Raw genomic sequence first — 21,075 nt, forward strand, 5'->3', positions numbered from 1 at the left:
ACTGTTCGAAGCTTAATGGCTTCTCATCGGTGGGTGGGCAGGTACCCTGTTGTTGCAATAGTGACAACCCAGTTATGAATACAGTATAACTCCACAATATGAGAGATGCCTGATGGTGTGCTTGGTTTAATCTAAAAGATATATCTTGGCTAAATGCCTAAGAGTAATTTAGCCAAGAAACATCTTTTAGATTAAACCACGCACTCACCATCAGGCATCTCTCATATTATAGCGTTATACTTCAAAACTGGGTTGTCACTATTGCCAAAACAGGGTACCTGCTCACCCACCGATGAGAAGCCATTAAACTTCGAAACGGTGCCGTCTGAGTGGTGGTATCCGCTGAGAATAAGTAACAATAGTCTTCTCCATAGGTGAAGCGTTACTTATTCTAGGTAGTGCAATACCATGGCAATTCGTTGTGAGGGCATTCCCAATATGAGATATAATGAAAACGATGCATTAAACCTACCTTGGTAATAGAAATTGTGTGTGCATTACCCATGCATAAACAAACTCCGTTATATATTTTATTTATTTTTTTATTATTTTTCAATCTTTTTAATTGATTTTTTTTTTTTTTTTTTTTAGCGGACAGAGAAAAGAGACATTGAGTGCGATGTTCTGTGTATCATGGCTTGGTTTAAATTGCGTTACAGCGTATGTCGATGTTCTTCAGAATATAATAGTGTGAAAGTTCATGTCGTAAAAGAGCAATGAAAATGGAGGATGAAGTAATTTTAATGGGTAAACTTGAAGCCTTAAAAGAAGTAAGGTAGGATTACAAGTAATATTTAGGAGAAGTAATGTGTCTGTGTTTGTATATAACTTAAAACAATTACAGAATTATGAGTTGTGATCCATGTGTGAGTTATACGGGTTGCACATGTTTGGAGAGATTCTAGATGTTACCCTGTGGTTGAGCGACAGTTTCTCGAGTTTCTGTGTGAAAATAATTTGCTCAGGCGCACATTTATAAATGACTGAAAATATTTCTGTTTATTTTGTCTCAAAGGAAATTATCATATGAGCTGTAGAATAAATTCATGCACAAAAATATTATTATTTTTTAATTGTATACTTGTATACATTGTTGATTCCCTGACTGGTGAATATATGTATTAGTGTCAGATGTTATTATTATTATTATTATTAGCCATATGGTGCAAGGAAGCCTGAGGCTTATGCTGCACCAGCCAAAAAAAAAAAAAATTCTGAACTAACCAGAGAGAGCGAGAAAGAAAGAAATAAAATGGAATCACCAAGGAAGAGAAGAACGATGATATCCAGCTCAGGACCCTGGGTGTGCCAAGCCCATACTCACCAGATGTGAGCCCCTGGGGTTAAATCTATTTACCTTGAAGTTCTTTTATTTTAGTATTAGCCACTTGGTTGTGGTAGTCAGCTGATTTCTGATCTTCTGAGACAATAAAAATTTTTATATCATCGGCGTATGTGATGAAGTGTTTCTTGTTCTGGGCTAAGAAGGGTTCAAGGGCTATGGCAAAAATTGTGGCAGACAAGACTCCGCCTTGCGGGACACCTTTATCAACCTCATACGTTGCGTACATGTTTGTCACTGTAATTTGTCTGCGCCGAAGAGTGCTCTTTAATAAATGGAGGGCATTTCCCTTAATGAGAAAGTAGTCCCGCAGAATGACTATGAGAGCTGGGATGGATATGTTACCATATGCGGCTGCCACATCTAAAAAAGACTATATCCAATTGCTGCTTGCTGTTTAGTGCTTGCTGGATCCTTAGCAGCGTTCCCATGAGGTTGGTGATGGTCGATCTCTGTGGCAGTACTGAGTGCAGATATTCTGGCCTGTGCTCGATAATGGTGTGCATGATTGTTTTTTTCAAAGATTTTTTGCAGAGAGCATCCAACAGCGATTGGTCTGAAGTCTTTTACAGATTTTGGGTTTTTTGTTTTGGGGATAGGTTTTACAAAATAGCTTTGGAAAGTTCTCCTCCATCAATATTCTCTGGAATATGTGTAGTAGTACATCGATGATGTCTATGAAATTTTTTCGTGAAAAATATGTTTGAACTCGTAACCAGGTTCCAATTATTGATCATATTAAAAAAAAAAAAAAGAAAAGAAAGAAAAATATTATGTATAAGAAATCTAATAAATATTGTTTTTTTTCTTCACAGTGCTATGTTATTTTATTGAAGAAAGAGAAACAAAACAACTTCCAATGACAGACAAGAGTGTCACTGTTATTTGGCTTTGTCATTCATTTTCGTAAAAAATAAATAAATAAATAAATGAAATAAATAATTGTTTATTGATATTTTAACTAATTAAGCTTTGATAATTGATATTTAAAACAATTTAAATTTGAACTGAATGGGTTTCAGTTTCTCTTTGCCATTCTTCATGAAACAGTAGGCCTCTCTATTAATATAATATAAAACGTTCCGTTTAGTAAGTGAATGGCATGTAGGACTCAGTGATCAGAACTGTGGCAAACTCCAGTCAATAATAATCTATTTCAAATTAAAAAAAAAGAACCTCAGCTGTGGACTTCTAGGCTCAGGAGAAGCAGGCGAAAAAAAGTCATTTTGGCAAGACTCCGAATTGGACATTCTTATACAACTCATATGTTCTTGCTTATGGGAGAGAAACCTCCTCAATGTCCCATCTGTCAGATCCAACTAACAAATAAACATATTCTAATAGAGATTTTTATATATCACCTGGTTTTGGTGCATTATAGCCTTAGTTGCTAATGCGCCAATAAAACCCAACAACCAACCAACTATTCTAATAGAATGCCCTCAGTACTTGAGTATCCAAAAATCCAGTTTTTATTCTCTATCCAATTTGCAGGAACCTTTCACTTTATTACACATACTTGGCAAAAATGCAAATTTTGAAGAACTGTTTCAATACTTGAAATGCAAAAATTTATATAACCATCTCTGAATAACCCCAGGGGCTCACATCTGGTGAGTATGGGCTTGGCACACCCAGGGTCCTCAGCTGGATATCATCATTCTTCTCTTTCTTGGTGATTTCCTTCTACTTCTCTCTCTCTCTCTCTCTCTCTCTCTCTCTCTCTCTCTCTCTCTCTCACACACACACACACACAGGGTAACTCAGAAATTTTTTTTGGCTGGTGCAGCATAAGCCTCAGGTTTCCTTGCACCATATGGCTAATAATAATATAAAATATACAGTCATAAGCAAATCATGAACAGGCACAATATGGCCCAGAAGGCCCTTGTTCCAAAAACCCCTCAATCATAACAACAAGTAAGCAAATGAAAAATAATCCCTTCTGATATGCTTATTATGATAATAATAGTATAAACATATTCTAATAGAGATTTTTATATATCACCTGGTTTTGGCGCATTATAGCCTTAGTTGCTAATGCGCCAACAAAACCCAACAACCAACCAACTATTCTAATAGAATGCCCTCAGTACTTGAGTATCCAAAAATCCAGTTTTTATTCTCTGTCCAATTTGTTATTTTTTATTCTCTATCCAATATTATATATATGGTTCTGCATCCCCAGACAAAAATATTCATTTGTAATCCAGGCTAATTGTGTCACCACATTTAGTCAAAGGACCAACTTCTGTATAATTGTTTTAAACAGTGAAGACAGACCGGTATAAAGTGAACAGCATTTAATTAATGAGACTCATTAATATTAAAATATACGGAGCCGGGAAGTCATAAATTAGGATATTATAAATGTTTGTTTTTTTACACAGCACAGTGCTAGTGTAGAGACTGGCACTTAACTGTTTATTGTAAATCCCTTAAATAATAACTTAAAAGGAGAATTGTGTTGTGGAAGAGAGAGATAGAACTACATAATTTGTTATTTTATGTAGTGTCTATTTGTGAAAGATATGTAACTATAGCTCTGGGAATGCGATAAGAAAAAGTGATCTCATAATATAAGAAGTGGATTGTGTACCGGTTATTAGAAAGAAAAAGGACATAAGTAATTGTCTTTTTATGTTTAGACCTTACATTTGCAGATATACAGTGAGATAGTTGTTCATAATGTTTTGATTTCTGATAGCATTAATTCTGTCCCACAATAATTCTAGGCATAGAATGTGAGCTATCCCCACTTTTAAACCATGGATCTCTAATAATTGAGAATGAACTGCTATGTGGTTGTCAGCTGGATCCTTGACAAAGGGAGGAAAATAGAAAATATAAGAGAGAATAATATTACTGGTAAAGTGATGCAGGGGCACACATAAATAGCACTTGGGGAAAATATATATATATATATTAATGTGCAATGATGTTATAAGCTTTAGAAAGGCGGTTTGTGAAAATCAAAATGTGTGACTAATGATTAGCATATATTAAGCCTAATTATGCAAGGAAATAAAATTACTGCGCATCGGTCAAAAACTGGTGAAAAAAGCTGAATTTTGCAATCAAAAAAGAAAAAAAGTAACTAGCCATCCAATTCTGCCTTGAACTTTGTCGGGTTTTATGCCGCTTGGTAGGCAGCTTATTCCAGTGATCAACAACACACTGTTCAAAGGTGAATCTCATAACATCAGATCTTTTGTTGTATCCCAAAATTTTATAGTCAAGGATATTTATATCCCCTTGCGTAGTTCTACTTGCCAGCATGTATGTACCTCCCTTGTACATTGCTTATTTCTTTAACAAGGCTGTTGCCTTTATGCATATAAGCATAAATTAGCACTGAGAGTGACATGATGCAATGCATAACTGCATTTAAAATGCACCTAAGCAGTGGCCATATAAGCCACACACGTATATGAATGCATATAAGTGGTCAACCAAGTGCTGTAAATGTAAAGGTACATGAAATTAACAAGCATTCAATCAAAATAGACAAACTGATTGAGCACTTTGCAGTAATGCTTGGCTTTTGTTTATAGATTTGATATAGTTTTATTTGTTTTTTTCTTGTGTTGATGTTAGTTTCTGTACAAAACTTTTTATATATATATTTTTTTTCTGATTTACAGCTTGGTTCAAAAGTAAATATTCATTTTTAGCAATGAATTCCAACCTTTTAATTTTCAACCATTATGTACAAATATTCGGAATGCTGGGTATATAGGAATGTTAATTTTTTATTAACATTCTGAAATTATGCACACTGAAAGACTTCACTCACATTTAAGTGGCAGAAAACATGTTAAGGGTCTTTAAGCATCTCAATCAAGTCACTCAAGGTGCCTGGTTTCCAGGCTCCCTAATTTGATTTTATAAGCAGCAAAGAAGTTGACTAGGGACAACTCTTAGCACTACTAATAAATCTAGTTACCTTCTATTAGACATTTTTTATTTTTTTTAAAACAAAACCTAGAGATCTAAATACAGTATTCTAAGTGTGGTATCATCATCAGTTTAGCAATAATGACAGCCTTCTAGCAAAGGTACTATAGGCAATTATTGGTGCACCCTGAGTCTCCCTTTCTGCCTGTATACATTGTATAAACATGTCTGCGTTAATTTCTTGCCACCCAGTCTTTAAAACACATATGAATATCACCTCCCCAAATGAAAAACTTGACATTTAGTAGTATTAAATTTCATTTATCATCTTTCTGCCATATATGTAACTGCTCTTAGTCATTTAGAACCATCATGGCCTACTCCAAGTTGTTTACTCAGCTTTTGCTTTTCTTATCATCTATGCATACTGGCAACCTATAGTTTCTGCCATTACCTTTAAATCATCAGCAAACTTCAAATGCTTTATGAAAAATATATACCGTGATAACCCAGTTTAATATAATACAATAAAATTTTCAAGACTGTAGCGTCTCAAAAGCTTTTGCTATTGTATATTTTTATTGTATTATATTAAACTGGGTTATCACTGTATATATTTTTTCATAACCATGGACCCCAGTACACCAGGGCCCATTTTGTTACAATTCAAATGCTTTCCTAGTATACCATAATAGATATCATTGGAGAAGATCAGAAACAAGAGGTGTCACAAACACTGAACCCTGAGTGACATAAAACTATAGTAGTCCACTTTGAAGAATGTCTTAATTATTACTCCCTCCTTCTTTTACTCAACCAGCCACCCAGTCCACCCAGTGAATTGGGGTCACATTTGCACATTTCCAGTCGATGGGTACCTCCCCTGAGTCCAAGGAAGCTCTCATAATTATGGCTAAGGGTTTGCTTACTTCCTTTGCTGCCTCCTTTAATATAACTGGATAGATCCCATCCACCCCGGGTGCCTTTCTTGTGATTATCTTCAACAGTTTTCTCCTCCACTTTACTCCCAGTTATTTCAAGATTCTGTAGCTTACACCTCTGGCATTCCCCTTGCTGAATAACTCCTCGTGTGAATGTCGATGCAAAAATATTCATTTAGTTTGTTAGCTACCTGAGCAGGATCATCAACAGTTGACCCATCAATATCAAGTGGGACCAATCTGATTCATCCCCTTCCTTCTAGAGTTTTACATAAGTAAAGAACTCTTTGCTGTTTTTTCTTTGCATCCCTTGCCAAGGATTTCTCGTAATCTGCCTTCGCCTGCCTAACCTCCTTTGTAAACTTGGTTGCATATCAACTTGTATCTATCATAGGCTTCTGTGTCATGTGTTAATTTGTAAGTATCCCATGCATTTTTTCTTCTCTGCCATATGCCCTCATTAGTTCATCTGACATCCATTTTGGCCTAAACCCTGAACAATATTTCTTAGTTGGTATGTAAAGCCTAGTAGCTTCCAAGATAAGTTCTTTGAATGCTTCCCATTTTGAATTTGCTGTTGGTAACATCATCAGTTGGTCCCACTGTATAGAAATTTAAATACTGTCTCTGTCCATCGTAGTCGCCTTTACGGAAGCAATAACCCCTTCCCTTTACCCCTAATGGTAGTTACCTCTTTGAGTAAATCCCACTTCAGCACACTGTGATCACTGTCACCTAGTGGTTCATTTATCTGCAGATTCTTAATGCATGAAGAATCACTGCTGATAATCAAATCAAGAGTATTACTCCCTCTAGTTGCCTCCCGAACATGCTGATGTAGAAAAACAATCATCCAGTAAAATCTACAAAAAGCCCTGCTAGTGCGTGAGTAACCAGCCCCCAAATTCCAGTCAATATCTGGGAAATTAAAATCTCCCATTATAAGACTCTCTGATTTACTGGCCCACTCTATTTCCCTGTACAGTTTCCCTATTATACTCATCAGAGTCATTAGGCCTATAGCACACTCCTACTCTCAATTTTTGATCTCCCAATGCTTATGTCACACCAAAACTGACTCAACACTGCACTGTCCAGCGATGTCGACTGGCTTCACTTCCTTGGTTTTTTATGTGTTTCTTAACTAATAGCATAACCCCTCCCCCCTTCCTATCCTGTCTATCCTTTCTGTAGACGTTGTTACTCCCCCAAATTGCAGTTCTGCATCCCTTATATCTGTGTGACACCACGTCTCTGATATCCCAACAATATCTGCCTTTGATGTTTTGAGCAATACCTCAAATTCATCAAATTTATTTACTAAACTCCTAGCATTGGTGTACACGCAAGTATACCTGCACCTGTTTCTATTCTTAGCTACCCTAACACAACCCATGTGTTTTACTTGTACCGCAATGGCTCCCAGCAGTCTCTGAAATACCATGCATCTTGTTTTTCAGGCTTCTGCTCATTCTAATAGAAGCAGTGCAAGAATCTCTTTCACCTCTGCCAGTGGCTACTGTCAATCTATTGGTCTTTGTCTCCCCCCAAGCTAGCAGTTTTTCCGACCCACCTAACTCTGCCTCGATAGCATCAGCAAATATTCTTGCACCCTTTCTATTTAAGTGTATCCCATCCCTGTAGAAGCAATCTCTCCTGTTAACAAGTACAGTCCCAGGCTGAAAAAAATTCTACCCCTTGAGCCTTGCACAATCTTTCCAGGGCCGAATTGATCGACAAGGCTCTCATCATATACTCCCCTCCTATCGTGTCTGGGCAGAATTGCAGACACTTTCAAATTCAACCCTAATTCTCGGCTTTTGTTCAACAGTGACCTGTACTTGTTAAGTAAATTCTGCCGGTCTCCTACTCTTAATATTATTAGTGCCAACGTGTACAACTATATCACCTTTTGTGCCCTTAAAAAGATGATATTCGCTCTACAACGTCATCAACCTTTGCCCCTGGCAGACATACCCTGGTCCTGTTCCACCTATCTTTTTTGGGTTGCCAGGCAGGCACTTTACCCACCTGGCTAGCCCGGTCGGCCTTACCTTTCTTGCTGCCTCCTTCAATATAATTGGATAGATTCCATCCACACCAGGTGCCTTGTTTATGTTTACTTCAAGTTTCTCTTCCATTCCACTTTCCTTTCAGTTATTGCAAAGTCATTTAGCTCCATGTTAGAGTTTAGTAAACTTCTGTCCTCCCTTTCCTTACAGAAATTCCTCATGTGTGAATGTAGATGCAAAATAGCTATTCAATTTGTCAGCAACCTGGGCATTGTCATCAACAGTTAACCCATAGACATCAAGTGGCCATAGACACCATTATGATTCAACCCATTCTTCTATTGTTAATATAAGCATAGAGGTCTTTGCATTCTTTGCCAGAGACTTCTTATAATCTGCCTAGTTTGCCTAGCCTCCCTTGTGACTTGATTATAGACAAATTTCTATATATCATAGGCTTCTGTATCATCTGATAATTTATATGCATTCCATGCACTTTTCTTCTCTGCCATATGTCTCAATAGTTCAGCTGACATCCATTTAGGTCTAAGCCTTGAAGGAGTATTTCTTTGTTGGTATGAAAAGTCTAGTAATTTCTATGATTACTTCCCTGAATGCTTCCCATTTAGAAATTTGCTGTTGGTCCCATTGCATAGAATTTTAAAAATTGTTGAATAATTCATATCAACTTCGGGGTGGGGGTGGGAGTGGTTTCCGGATTACTTGAATTTTCATGAAAAATAAGTAAGAAATCTATTGTTTACTTCTGTGAATACTCAGTATAACACTTTGATTAATAACTCTGTTACGCATCAACATCTTTTTTATGTTTGATTCCTTCAACTCTATGCAGTAGTTTTTCTATTGAAATATATCCTGCCAAAAGTGTTTGGAAACTCCTTCCACTGGTATGAATGATATGTATTTCAAAGCAGGAATAGGTTTAAAAAGTAACAATAAATGTTTATTTATATTAAGTGACTAAGAAACAATATTAATATGGTGTAAGCTACCTTTGGTCCTGAATACATTAGATAGCCTGTTTGGCAAACTTTTCACTAGCATTTGGCACGTTTAAATGGAAACATTTTCCCATCCTGCACAGAAAATTTTTAACAGTTTGAAAAGTCTGTCTCCTTGGTCAATTTTCATTCAATGCCTCTCCAATCCATCATGGAGATGCTTTGTTCTTGGAATTTTTTTGGTTCTTCCTTGTTATTCCAGATGATAATATTTTGTTGTATATTATCTCATTTTATTTTTTTATTTTTTTATTTACTTTTCATTCTTGTAATGGCCAACAGGCTAGAAGAGGGTAATATACCAAAGCCAAACAATGGCCACATTTTTATATATCGTTACATAATTTTTTCATGCTTCACATAACATTGTATGAACTTTTTGTCATATGATGTTATGTAATTATGTACACTTTAGCTTACGCAGAAAACTTCAATTGTGCTCTAGACATCATCACTATTTATATTACTGTTATTGTTGTGTTGTCATCACCGTCCACCTGACGTTGCAACTGGAATTTTTGGTCCATTGCTGATTTGTATTCTAACCAAGAATCAGAGTATAATGTCGTCGTAAAAATATGGCAAGTTCTCAGTAGTGTTGCTTTTTGTAATAGCCAAGTTGTTAACCTGTCTATGCCAGTTTCATCAAACAACTTGGGAATAGTACCCAGTACTATTCCAAGATAACAGTTTTTCTTCTCCTAGAGATGCTGGACTCCAATTTGTAGATCCCAATATTTTGTAATATTTTATATTTCTTTTTCTTCAATTCTGCTGTCTCCTGGGATTGCCATATTGATCAGTGGTAATTATGCTTATTTTTCAACCACAACAATGTTTGGTGTATTATGACCCAGTTGCTTATCAGTTTGGATTTTAAAAAAACCACAATATTTTAACATTTTTTGTTTTCGGCAATTTTTTTTCAGGCTATGTTCCCACCAATTTTTGAAGATGGTAATTAATACATTTTGCATAAGTTCCACAGCAGCATACAGCAACTTTGTAATGACATTTTTTGTAGTCTGTTTGTGCGATCGTACTGCACAAGCTAATAATATGGTTAACACCTTTATATACTTTTCTTTGCATAATCTGTATTTTACTTTCATTTGTAATCTATAATTCTCAACTTCCTGACATTTGTTGGTAGTGCCTGTTCCTGTGCTGCAAATATGAGCCCCTTTTGTTTCCTTTCTAAATGTTCAATTTTGCAGTCATTGCCATTTAATTCTCTTGTCAGTTTTGCCTTTGTTGCCTTTGTATATTAAGTATATAGTCATTTATTCTGCCATGCATTGGTATGATTTTTTTAAGGTTTCTTTTCTGCAGCTGGCCTTTTGTTTCACCTACTTTAATTATATCTTTTTTTGCAGACATCAGCCCACATTTTTCTCTTTCTTAGACTTGATCTAATCATTCAGTGCCATTTTTTTTTTTTCATCTGCTGTTTGTTTTCACTTCCTGTAATCCTTAGTCACCATTGCTTCTTGGTAAGTAAAGTCGGTTGACGTTACTTTGAGGGTGTAGGGTGTGATTGGCTGTTGTGATTTTTCTAGTTTTGTGGTTTAATGCATCCAGTTTAGCTTGTGTTTAGTCAGTTATTCCAACACTGTATTGAATTTATTATTATGATTTTTTTTTTCTCCTTATGGGATATTTTTCCACCATGTGACAAGTATTGATACCAAGTGCATGGGGTGTTTGGTTTTGTCCACTTACTATTATTATTACTGTTGGTCAAGGAACTCTCTGACTATCCTACACATGTTCAAGATCGCGGCTTTCTACAGTTCCATGTATTTTTGTGTTTCTCTGGGAGGCTTATTGTGGCTAGGTTTTTTATATAAGGAGGCTTTTGGGTACCAAACCAGTGGTATGGTATGGCACCGGTATGGTTGACATGGCAAATGGGGGTGATCATTACTTGCTTCATATGCCATATTTCTTTGACTTCCTGTCTTAGATCTGTGTACTTCCTGATCTTTTTTTCGTAAGTTTTTCTGGAGATTACTGGTGTTGGGCATCGCTACGTTGATCAGTTAGGTAGCCATTTTTCTTTTTGTCAGTAAGGGTTATGTCTGGTCTGTTGTGCAGGATTGTGTTTTTGCCTGTTATTATGGTGCAGTAGGGGTCTCCTGCATGCCCTAAGGTTCATACTTGTAATGTGGTACACTTTTTTTTATTTTTGCTCAAATAATATTTTTTGTGGTAGCTTCTGATGTATTATCCTGGCGACCTGGTTTGAGTTTACTCCATCTAGGTGATCATCCTGCATCCCATGGTGATGTTCTGGGTTGTTTTCAAGGGCCAGGTGGCACTCTCGACATTTGTCATTTGTCACACTGGGATTCTTGGCGATGTTATTTCCTGGTGTTGATTACCTGGTCTTGGATGGTGAGCACGAATCCTTTGGTCTCAGGGAAGAATCTCCTGCTCGTGCACAATGCGTTGGAAGCCATCTTATCTGTGTAGTCCTTGATGGAGGTTATTGTAGTGTCTGCCATGGAGTGCCTTCTTTGCCCAACTTTGTCTTTTCTGTCTGTGCGAGTGGGGTCTCCCTGTTGAGGTTGAGTGGCATGTGCTGTTTGTTGGTCTTACTTTTGGCTTGGTAGATTGCCACTGTGTTTTTCCTGGAAGTAATCCCACAGGTTCTTAATCACCTTCCTTTCTTGTTCAGTGAGACCAATCTCCTCCCTCCTTTCCAGGCTATGGTCAGTCTCTCGATGGCTGACTTTGAGCAGTGTTGGTGACTTTTTGATCATCACCTTGGTCAATCTCATAATCTCCTCCAACTCAGTGTTAGTCCAATCTATGATCCTGAAAGAGTATGTTAATACTGGGACTGTAAAATGTGTCTATGGTTCTGGCCATGTTCCTGCCATTCAGCTGCTTTTAGCAGGGGCCCACTCTCTTATGGTATTATTTCAGTATGGTGGGCCTTGATCTCTGTTGTTCTAACTGTTCAGCTTGCATCATCCCCCAGATATTTGTCTCTCTCTCTCTCTCTCTCTCTCTCTCTCATGGCTTCAATCTGTTCACCAGTCTTCAGCTGGTAGTTCCAGCAGACTGGATTTCACTTATGCAGTCTATTGGGTTTTTGCATTTGTCTAGACCTTAGGTGTCAAAACTGGCGGCCCACGACAAAATTTTTTGTGGCTCGCAATGCCCAAAAAATAAAATGTTAAAGTAAACAATTAAAAAAGTACCTATTTTTAATTCTAGAATATAAGGATTAAAAAAACCTCTGTAATAAAATATAAAAAATAATCATTTTTAATTGATAATAATTAAAAAAAAAAGACTGGATCGATGGAGCCTTGATTAGAAAGAACTAAAAATAAAAATAGTAATTTCAAATGAATGAAAAATTGAAATTATTATCTTTAAATAACATTGTACTTTTTTAGTTTATTTCTTTAAAAAATAAAAGAGTTACATTTTATTTTTTTTAAATGGAGAAAATCTTAATCTAAATTTTCTTTTACATTTAAATTAATATTACAATATTGCAAATGCAGCATTTTTTTTTATAATTTTATCGAAAAGATACTTCATTTGTACTAGTTTTCTTTGTCGGGATCTGTTTGTGTTGTGTGCGTCGTGTTTTGCTATCTATAATTTAACAAATACCTAAGTAATCATTTTTTTTAATTTTTAATTTCAACTATAGAATTTATATCGAAAAATGTTGCTTTCAACACCAGTCAAGAAAAGAAAAATTGATAACGAGGGAAGAAAAATTCCAAGGAAAAGTGGAAGCTGAACTATTTTTTGTATGGAAGTGAAACAGTAAAAATTACATGCTTAATTTGTAAAGAAAATTATTAGTATTGCTAAAGAATACAACATTAAGTGGGCATTATAACTCTAATCATAAGGAACAATATTCGGGCTTCGAAGGAAAAAATAAGAGAAGAAAAAATTAAAAAACAATGAAGAAAAACACTTCATAGTCAACAACAAGTATATACAAAAATTCATGAAAAACTAATGAATCAGTAGTAAGAGCAAGTTATGAAATAAGCTATTTGTTAGCAAAACGTTTCAAAATCGTTCACGGATGGTTTCGTTAATTAAAGAATGTATGATAAAAAGCAGCTGAAATCGTCTGTCCTGAAAAAAGTGCAATCATTTTGCGATATTTCATTATCAAGAAAATACAGTGGTAGAGAGAATTAGCCAAATGGCAGATAACATCAGTTCACAACTACAGGATATATTTTATAGTCTTGTTCTTTTTCAATTGTAATTGATGAAAGTACAGATATATGAGATGTTGCTCAAGTTGCTGTATTTTTTTTGTGGTTGCGATAATAACATGAGGATCACCGAAGAATTGTTGGAAGTTATCCCTCTTCTTGGAACTACGACTGGCGAAGATATTTTTTGCTGCTGTGTGGAGCATTTTAGAAAAAGTGTAAGCTTCCACTTGACAGACTTGTGTCTGTAACAACCGACGGTGCTAAATCAATGACAGGTGAAAATTTTTCTAATCAATTTCTGTCAAAATTGATTAGAAAATTACAAGCTGAGTACCCAGATAAACCAAAAAACCATGGCTTTCCACTGCCTTTATTCATCAACAAGTTCTGTGTTTAAAAAATATTAAAAATGGACGATGTATTGAGAACAGTAACAAAAAACAATCAACTTTATTCGAGCGAGAGCACTCACCCATCGGCAATTTACTTCTCTTCTTAAAAGATTTAGAATCTGAGTTCAACGATCTTCCCTTATTATACAGAAATTCGATGGTTATCATGCCACAAAGTTTTTAAAGAGATTTTTATATGCTTTTGGAGGAAATAAGTTTTTTCTTGAAATGAAAAATGAAAATGTATCAGTTAAAAAAAATCCTTTGTGGATTAAGGATTTGGCATTTTTTAATTGATATTACAAGCCACCTCAATAATCTTAACATTTTCATTGCAAGGTAAAAAATCAGTTAATAACGAAACATGTACAATGCAATAGCAAGTTTTTGTACAAAAAACTAACGTTGTTTAAAAATCATTTAAAAAAAAGACGTTTTTGACCCATTTTCCTACTTGTGAGCAGTTAAAAACACAAAATCAAAAATTGCTCTTTCTCACAATATTGTGACAAAAATTGAGGAAATCAAAAACGAATTCAGTAAGCGTTTTAATGATTTTAAAGAGTTAGAAGATATGTTTTTCTCTTTTTTGTTGGACCTTTTTTCATTTTAAATCGAAAAAGCTCCCACTTTGATTCAACTGGAATTAATTGATTTCCAAAATGATTCATTTTTGATAGACAAATGTCGAGAAGTAGGAATTCCAAAAATATATTCTTACTTAGGCGAAAAAATACCCGGAAATTAAAAAGTTTTGCTGCGCAAATTATGTGCTACTTTGGGGAGTACATACTTATGCGAGCAATTATTTTCATGTATGAAAATTAAATAAAATGGCATATAGATCGAGATTGACAGATAAACATCTTTCCGACATACAATTTTTTAGTATGTTCCCAGTCTTTGACTCCTGATGTTGAAAAAACTAGTAGGGGGTAAACGCTGGCAGGTTTCCGGGAAAAACAAATTAATTATTTTCATAAATATATTAAATATTTAATTTTTAAATAAAAATAATAATATAACAATTATATATACTAAAACCAAAGGAGCGCAAGGCAGCCAAAGTAACACACCTCTATTAGTTACAATTTATTAGGAAATGTTTCGGAAATTGTTATTGTTACAAAATCCATCTTCAGTCTTTGTAGCGATTTCCGAAACGTTTCCTAATAAATTGTAACTAATAGAGGAGTGTGACTGGCTGCCTTGCGCTCCTTTGGTTACCAGTTCATCAAGCCACTTTACTCCCCTTTCTTCACTATACATACTAAATTCTAAATTACTTGTATTCTGTAGATCTGAATAAAAATTTAAATGTTAATTACATATGAGTTTTAATTATCCTGACTATGCTACTGAATCCTGAATCAATATATAATATTTTAAAAAATTTATGCAGCCTGTGAAAATCATACCATCATGAAAAATGGCCTGCAACAGAAATGAGTTTGACACACCTGCTCTAGACCAAATTGCATCCTGAGAACCATAGTAAATTTAGGGCATTTCCCTAGAAGATCCCCATTTCTTCATCTGATGTTTTCATCATAGTTGCTTCTAGGAAGTGTGTTAGTGTTGGGTTAACTTTGTAGATCTTTAGTGTCTCCATCAGCCAGCTATGGGGGGTGCATAGTCAAAGGCCTTGCAGTAATTGATGTAGGCTGTGTACTGGTTGTGGTGTTTCTTGTAGGCTTGCTCCTTGCATCCTTTGCTCATCTGCTTATATTTCTTCTGCTGCTCGGCCAGGATGTTCTGGCTCTCCAAGTGGTCTGATATTCTCTTGGTTATGCAGCTGGTCAGGATCTTGTACTTTGTTAAACGACAGGTGATCGGTAGGTACTTTGCTGGGTTTGTGGTGCCTTTATCCTTAACCTTCAGATAAGTGATTCTTTGAGGCAGAGACTCTGGGATTTTGTCAGGGTGCTTTATCATTTAGTTATAAATTTTGTAACAAATTTTTTTTTTTTTTTCCAATAAATGGCAAGTGCATTCTTTATTGTACCCGTTGTCCAAATTTCTCTTCAGTACGAGCCTCAGAACTCACTCCAGAGTCCTCTACATAGGGATATTTTAATTTTAACAACCCTATAAATTAAAAACATTATACATACAATAGACATAACCTAATGAAATTTAATTAAACTTTAATTATTATTTATTTTTTACCAGGTCATCAAAAAATCATAATACAGATATCTACATATATACCTATTTTTAATATTTTGACTGAATATTTTATCTAGTAATATCATAAAAAAATTTAAAAGAAAATGATATTACATACATACAACATTGTTCTAATTTCTTTTGTTTCATTATCCCTTAAGCCTTTTGGGAGGCAATGTTACGAATTTTATGCAAAAGTAACACTTGCGTAGCATTTGCTTCTTGTACCTCGAGCCACTCAGCGCACTTTGACAACATAGTTTTGACTTCACAGTAGCTAATTATGTTTTATCCATCAGCAGCAGCTTTTTCCATCAGCAGCAGCTTTTTCTTCTTCTTCAGTTTCAGAATCATCCGAAATTGTCGTCACTCTTTGCACAATTTCATTGTCGTCTAAAATTTCACATCCGATGTCCATTTTTCCATATCCAGCCAATCATTTACTTCCTCCATCGAAATATTATTGAAACCAGGAACATAACTGCAAAATTTCAGTTTCTTTTGGAATGGTTTTTGTATCAGTTGATTATATTTCTGGCCACAACTTATTCCAGCTTCTTTGTATTGTTTGAATTGGAACATCATTCCAGGCATCAGAAACATTGAAAATTGCATCTTTTATAGTGTAGCTTTTCCAAAACTATCACATCTAATTTATTTTCTTTTAAACAAATTTTTTGAACTAACATTTTGTGATAAGGATGTTTCATACTCTCAATCACGTCTTGGTCCATCAGTTGAATGAGAGATGTCGTGTTTGCTGGCCAAAGGTGGCTTAATATTTTGCCATCAGTAGCATTGAATATTTTGGTAAACCTTTCGATGCCAAATGTGATCTTACACATGGTACAAATATTTTACGAAACTAATCATGAAATATATTTTGGCTCATCCATATGTTGTTTTGTGAGAAATATTTAACTGGCAAAGCATTTAAATTAATATTTTTAAATTATCTAGGCTTTTTTTTGGTTTTCTTATAACAACTAAAGGCCATTTATGAATACTGCTGGCATTAGCATGAATCCATGAAAAATATCCCATTTTCTTGTTATTATTATAATACTTAAGATTATTTGGTAAAACTCCAGATCTTGGATACAAGTCCATATTTCGACTAACAGACAGGAACAAAGCAGTGATTGGCAGGCGCCATTCACTACTTTCCCCGCCCAGTGTCCTCCTAGATATGTCTAGGGTGTTTATCGTCCCACTTCCCGCTGTTTTTAGATCATGAACTCATTTTCCAATTCAAAAACAGTGGGTTGGGGGATAAACACCCTGCCTAAGTTAAGCACCCCCTTCCTCGACAAGACAGACACACGCTTCTTGATTAGACTGGGTTTTGAGCCCGTGACCACCAAATACGGAGGATGCGGAAAGGTCAGGGAATGACCACTGCATATCCTGGGAGCAATATGGCCTTATTTGCTAATGCTCCTAAAAAAAAACAAAAAAAAAAAAAAAAAAACCTTGACAACACAAAACATCCTTTCACTTGCTGCTGTTTTTAGATCACAAATTCATTTTCTGATTCAAAAACAGCGGATTGGGGGAACACCCTACCTAAGTTAAGCACCCGCCTCTTTGACGACACAAAACAATCAGAAAGAAAATGCCTTCACGATAATCACCCAATTACAGAACTCGAATATTATATCATGTAATATTCATAATTTTCACTGTTATAAGACAATATGAGAAAATAAAATACGAAACAAAAGAAAATATTTTTTTAACGCTTAAATAATAATAGTATACAATCAGTTCACAAACACCACATTACTGACAATAATCACAGTTTAATGATATCAAAATCACAGATTGAAATTTGCAAAATTATCATACAAATTATAATCATAAGTATTATAATAATCTTAATATACTTAATATAATAATACTTAAATAATCTTAAGTATTATAATAATAATAAGAAAATGGGATATTTTCCTGTTACCCATTAGCACATACCATTTTAGTATTAGTATTAGTATTAATGATGGCCACATGGTGCAAGAAAGCCTATGGCTTATGCTGCACCAGCCAAAAAAAAAAAAAAAAAAAAAAAGATTAAAAAAAAAAAATAAATAAATAACTAAATAATAATAATTAATAAAAAAAAAAAACAAAAAAATTAAACCTATCATCCTATGCGCTTCCCTTACCCGAAAGTACTATCCAGATGACCTTTGAATTTCCCCAAACTGTCGGCCTCTACCACCCATGAAGGCAACTTATTCCAGTAATTTATAACTCGCTGGCTAAAATAAAACTTCCTGCAGTCCAATCTAAACATTTTCCCCCGTAACTTGAATTTATGTCCCTTAGTTCTAGCATCTTTTATAATCTTGAAAATTTTGTCCTCATTCATTTTACTGATGCCTCTCAGAGCCTTAAACACCTCAATCAAATCTCCTCTAAGGTGTCTAGTTTCCAAACTCTGCAACCCACATATTCGAAGTCTTTCTTCATAAGGACACCCTTTTGCCGATCTCACCAGGCTAACTTCTTTGCACCCTTTCAAGAAGCTCGATGTCTTTCTTTAGGTGCGGTCTCCATACTTGAACACAGTATTCCAAGTGTGGTCTAACATAAGCCTTATATAATGGGATTATCACGTCCCTATCTCTACTTGCAAAAGTTCGATAGATCATCGATAGGACACCATGGGCCTTGCTTGCAACCTGTTTACAATGCTCAGAGAATTTCATGCCTGACCGTATCGTAACACCCAAGTCCCTTTCCTCCAGTACTGGGTTTAGTTGAACTCCACCAAGTGAATACGTTTTTTTGGGATTACTGATTCCCAGGTGTAATACCTTACACTTTGTTGGATTAAAGCACAGCTGCCATTTTTCTGACCATTCCTGAAGTCTATCTAGGTCTCTCTGAAGAAGCTCAGCTTGACAGTGATCATTAACTACTCTACCAATTTTAACGTCATCTGCAAATTTAGACATCACGCTCTCTATCCCTTCATCAATGTTGTTTATGAAAATTAAAAACAACAGTGGTCCTAATACTGATCCTTGGGTAACCCCACTTCTTACATCAACCCAATCTGAGGAATAGCCATTTATCACAATCCTCTGCCTCGAAGCTATCCTTCTATCCATCTAAAGATTTTCCCAGTGATTCCAACCTGTTCCAGTTTATAAAGCAACCGCTCATGTGGGACTGAGTCAAAAGCTTTGCTGAAATCTAAATAAACAATGTCGAAATTATTCCCTAAATCCAGCTCGTGAGTGACCCTTTCGAAATAGCTAACCAGATTTGTTAAACATGATTTTCCCTTTACAAAACCATGCTGAGTATCCTTGACAAATGATCCTGAATTCCACCCTTGATCATTGCCTCCATGATTTTCCCTACTACTGAAGTCAGACTGACAGGTCGATAATTTCCAACTTCACTTTTAGAGCCACCCTTATGTATGGGAGATACATTTGCACTTTTCCAATCCAAGGGAATCTCCCCAGAATCTAGTGATGCTCGCATAATTAGCCTCAATGGTTCAATGCACTCGCTTGCCGCCTCTCTTAAGATTATAGGGTATATTCCATCAACTCCAGGAGCCTTACTGGTCTGTAGGCTCAAAGTTTTTTCATTAAATAATCTTGCGAAATTTCAATATCATTAATTACATATTTTATATCTGTTGTCCTAACCAGCATTTGAAATTCACTCATTTTATTGACAACATTCCTCATATTCTACAGGGATGGGATACACTTAAATAGAAAGGGTGCAAGAATATTTGCTGATGCTATCGAAACAGTGTTTAGGTGGGTCGGAAAACTGCTAGCTTGGGGGGATACAAGGACTAATAGATTAACAGTAGCCACTGGCAGAGGTGAAAGTGATTCTTGCACTGCTTCTATTGGAATGAGCAGCAGCCTGGAAAACAAGATGCAGGATATTTCAGAGACTGCTGGGAGTCACTGGGGTACAAGTAAACACATGGGTTGTGTTAGATAGCTAAGAATAGGAACAGGTGCATGTATACTTGTATGTACACCAATACTAGGAGTTTGGTAAATAAATTTGATGAATTTGAGGTATTGCTGAAAACATCAAAGGCAGATATTGTTGGGATATCAGAGACGTGGTGTCATACAGATATAAGGAATGCAGAACTGGAATTTGGGGAGTATGTCTACAGAAAGGATAGACAGGATAGGAAGGGAGGAGGGGTTATACTATTAGTTAAGAAACACATAAAATCCAAGGAAGTGAGGCCAGTCGACATCACTGGACAGTGCAGTGTTGAGTCAGTTTGGTGTGACATAAGCATTGGGAGATCAAAATTGAGTAGGCGTGTGCTATAGGCCTAATGACTCTGATGAGTATAATAAGAAATTGTACAGGATAATAGAGTGGGCCAGTAAATCAGAGTCTTATAATGGGGGATTTTAATTTCCCAGATATTGACTGGAATTTGGGGGCTGGTCACTCACACACTAGCAAGGCTTTTGTGGATTTATTGGATGATTTTTTTCTACATCAGCATGTTCGGGAGCCAAATAGAGGGAGTAATACTCTTGATCTGATTATCAGTAGTGATTCTTCATGCATTAAGAATCTGCAGAACCACTAGGTGGCAGTGATCACAGTGTACTGAAGTGGGATTTACTCAAAGAGGTAACTGCCATCAGGGGTAAAGGGAAGGGTTTTTGCTTTCGTAAAGGTGACTATGGTGGTCTGAGACAGTATTTAAATTCTGTACCGTAGAACCAACTGATGATGTTACCAACAGCAAATTCAAAATGGGAAGCATTCAAAGAATTTATCTTGGAAGCTACTAGGCTCTACATACCAACTAAGAAATATTGAAATACTGTTCAAGGATTAGGCCTAAATGGATGTCAGATGAACTAATGAGACATGTGGCAGAGAAGAAAAATGCATGGGATACATATAAATTAATGGGTGACATGGAAGCCTATGACAGATATAAGCAGGTCTGTAACCAAGTCACAAAGAAGATTAGGCAGGCAAAGGCAGATTATGAGAAATCCTTGGGAAAGGATGCAAAGAAAAACAACAAAGAGTTCTTTACCTATGTAAACTCTAGAAGGAAAGGGATGAATCAGAT

The 21,075-nt window shown here is 35.7% G+C and overlaps 1 protein-coding gene across 1 annotated transcript in view; it reads left to right on the forward strand.

Annotated features, from left to right (window-relative positions):
* Window positions 1-652: 652 nt before the first annotated feature.
* Window positions 653-21,075, forward strand: part of LOC150091371 (zinc finger C4H2 domain-containing protein) — a 100,430-nt gene continuing 80,007 nt past the window's right edge. The window contains exon 1 of the mRNA XM_090383509.1: window positions 653-775. Within this exon, the coding sequence (XP_090239635.1) occupies window positions 717-775 (59 nt within the window). The 5' untranslated portion in view covers window positions 653-716. The remainder of the gene's footprint in view (window positions 776-21,075) is intronic.

The sequence above is a fragment of the Mastigoproctus giganteus genome, chromosome 1 (genome assembly GCF_048544385.1).
Source record: "Mastigoproctus giganteus isolate SK-2022 chromosome 1, ASM4854438v1, whole genome shotgun sequence".
Classification (NCBI taxonomy): domain Eukaryota; kingdom Metazoa; phylum Arthropoda; class Arachnida; order Uropygi; family Thelyphonidae; genus Mastigoproctus; species Mastigoproctus giganteus.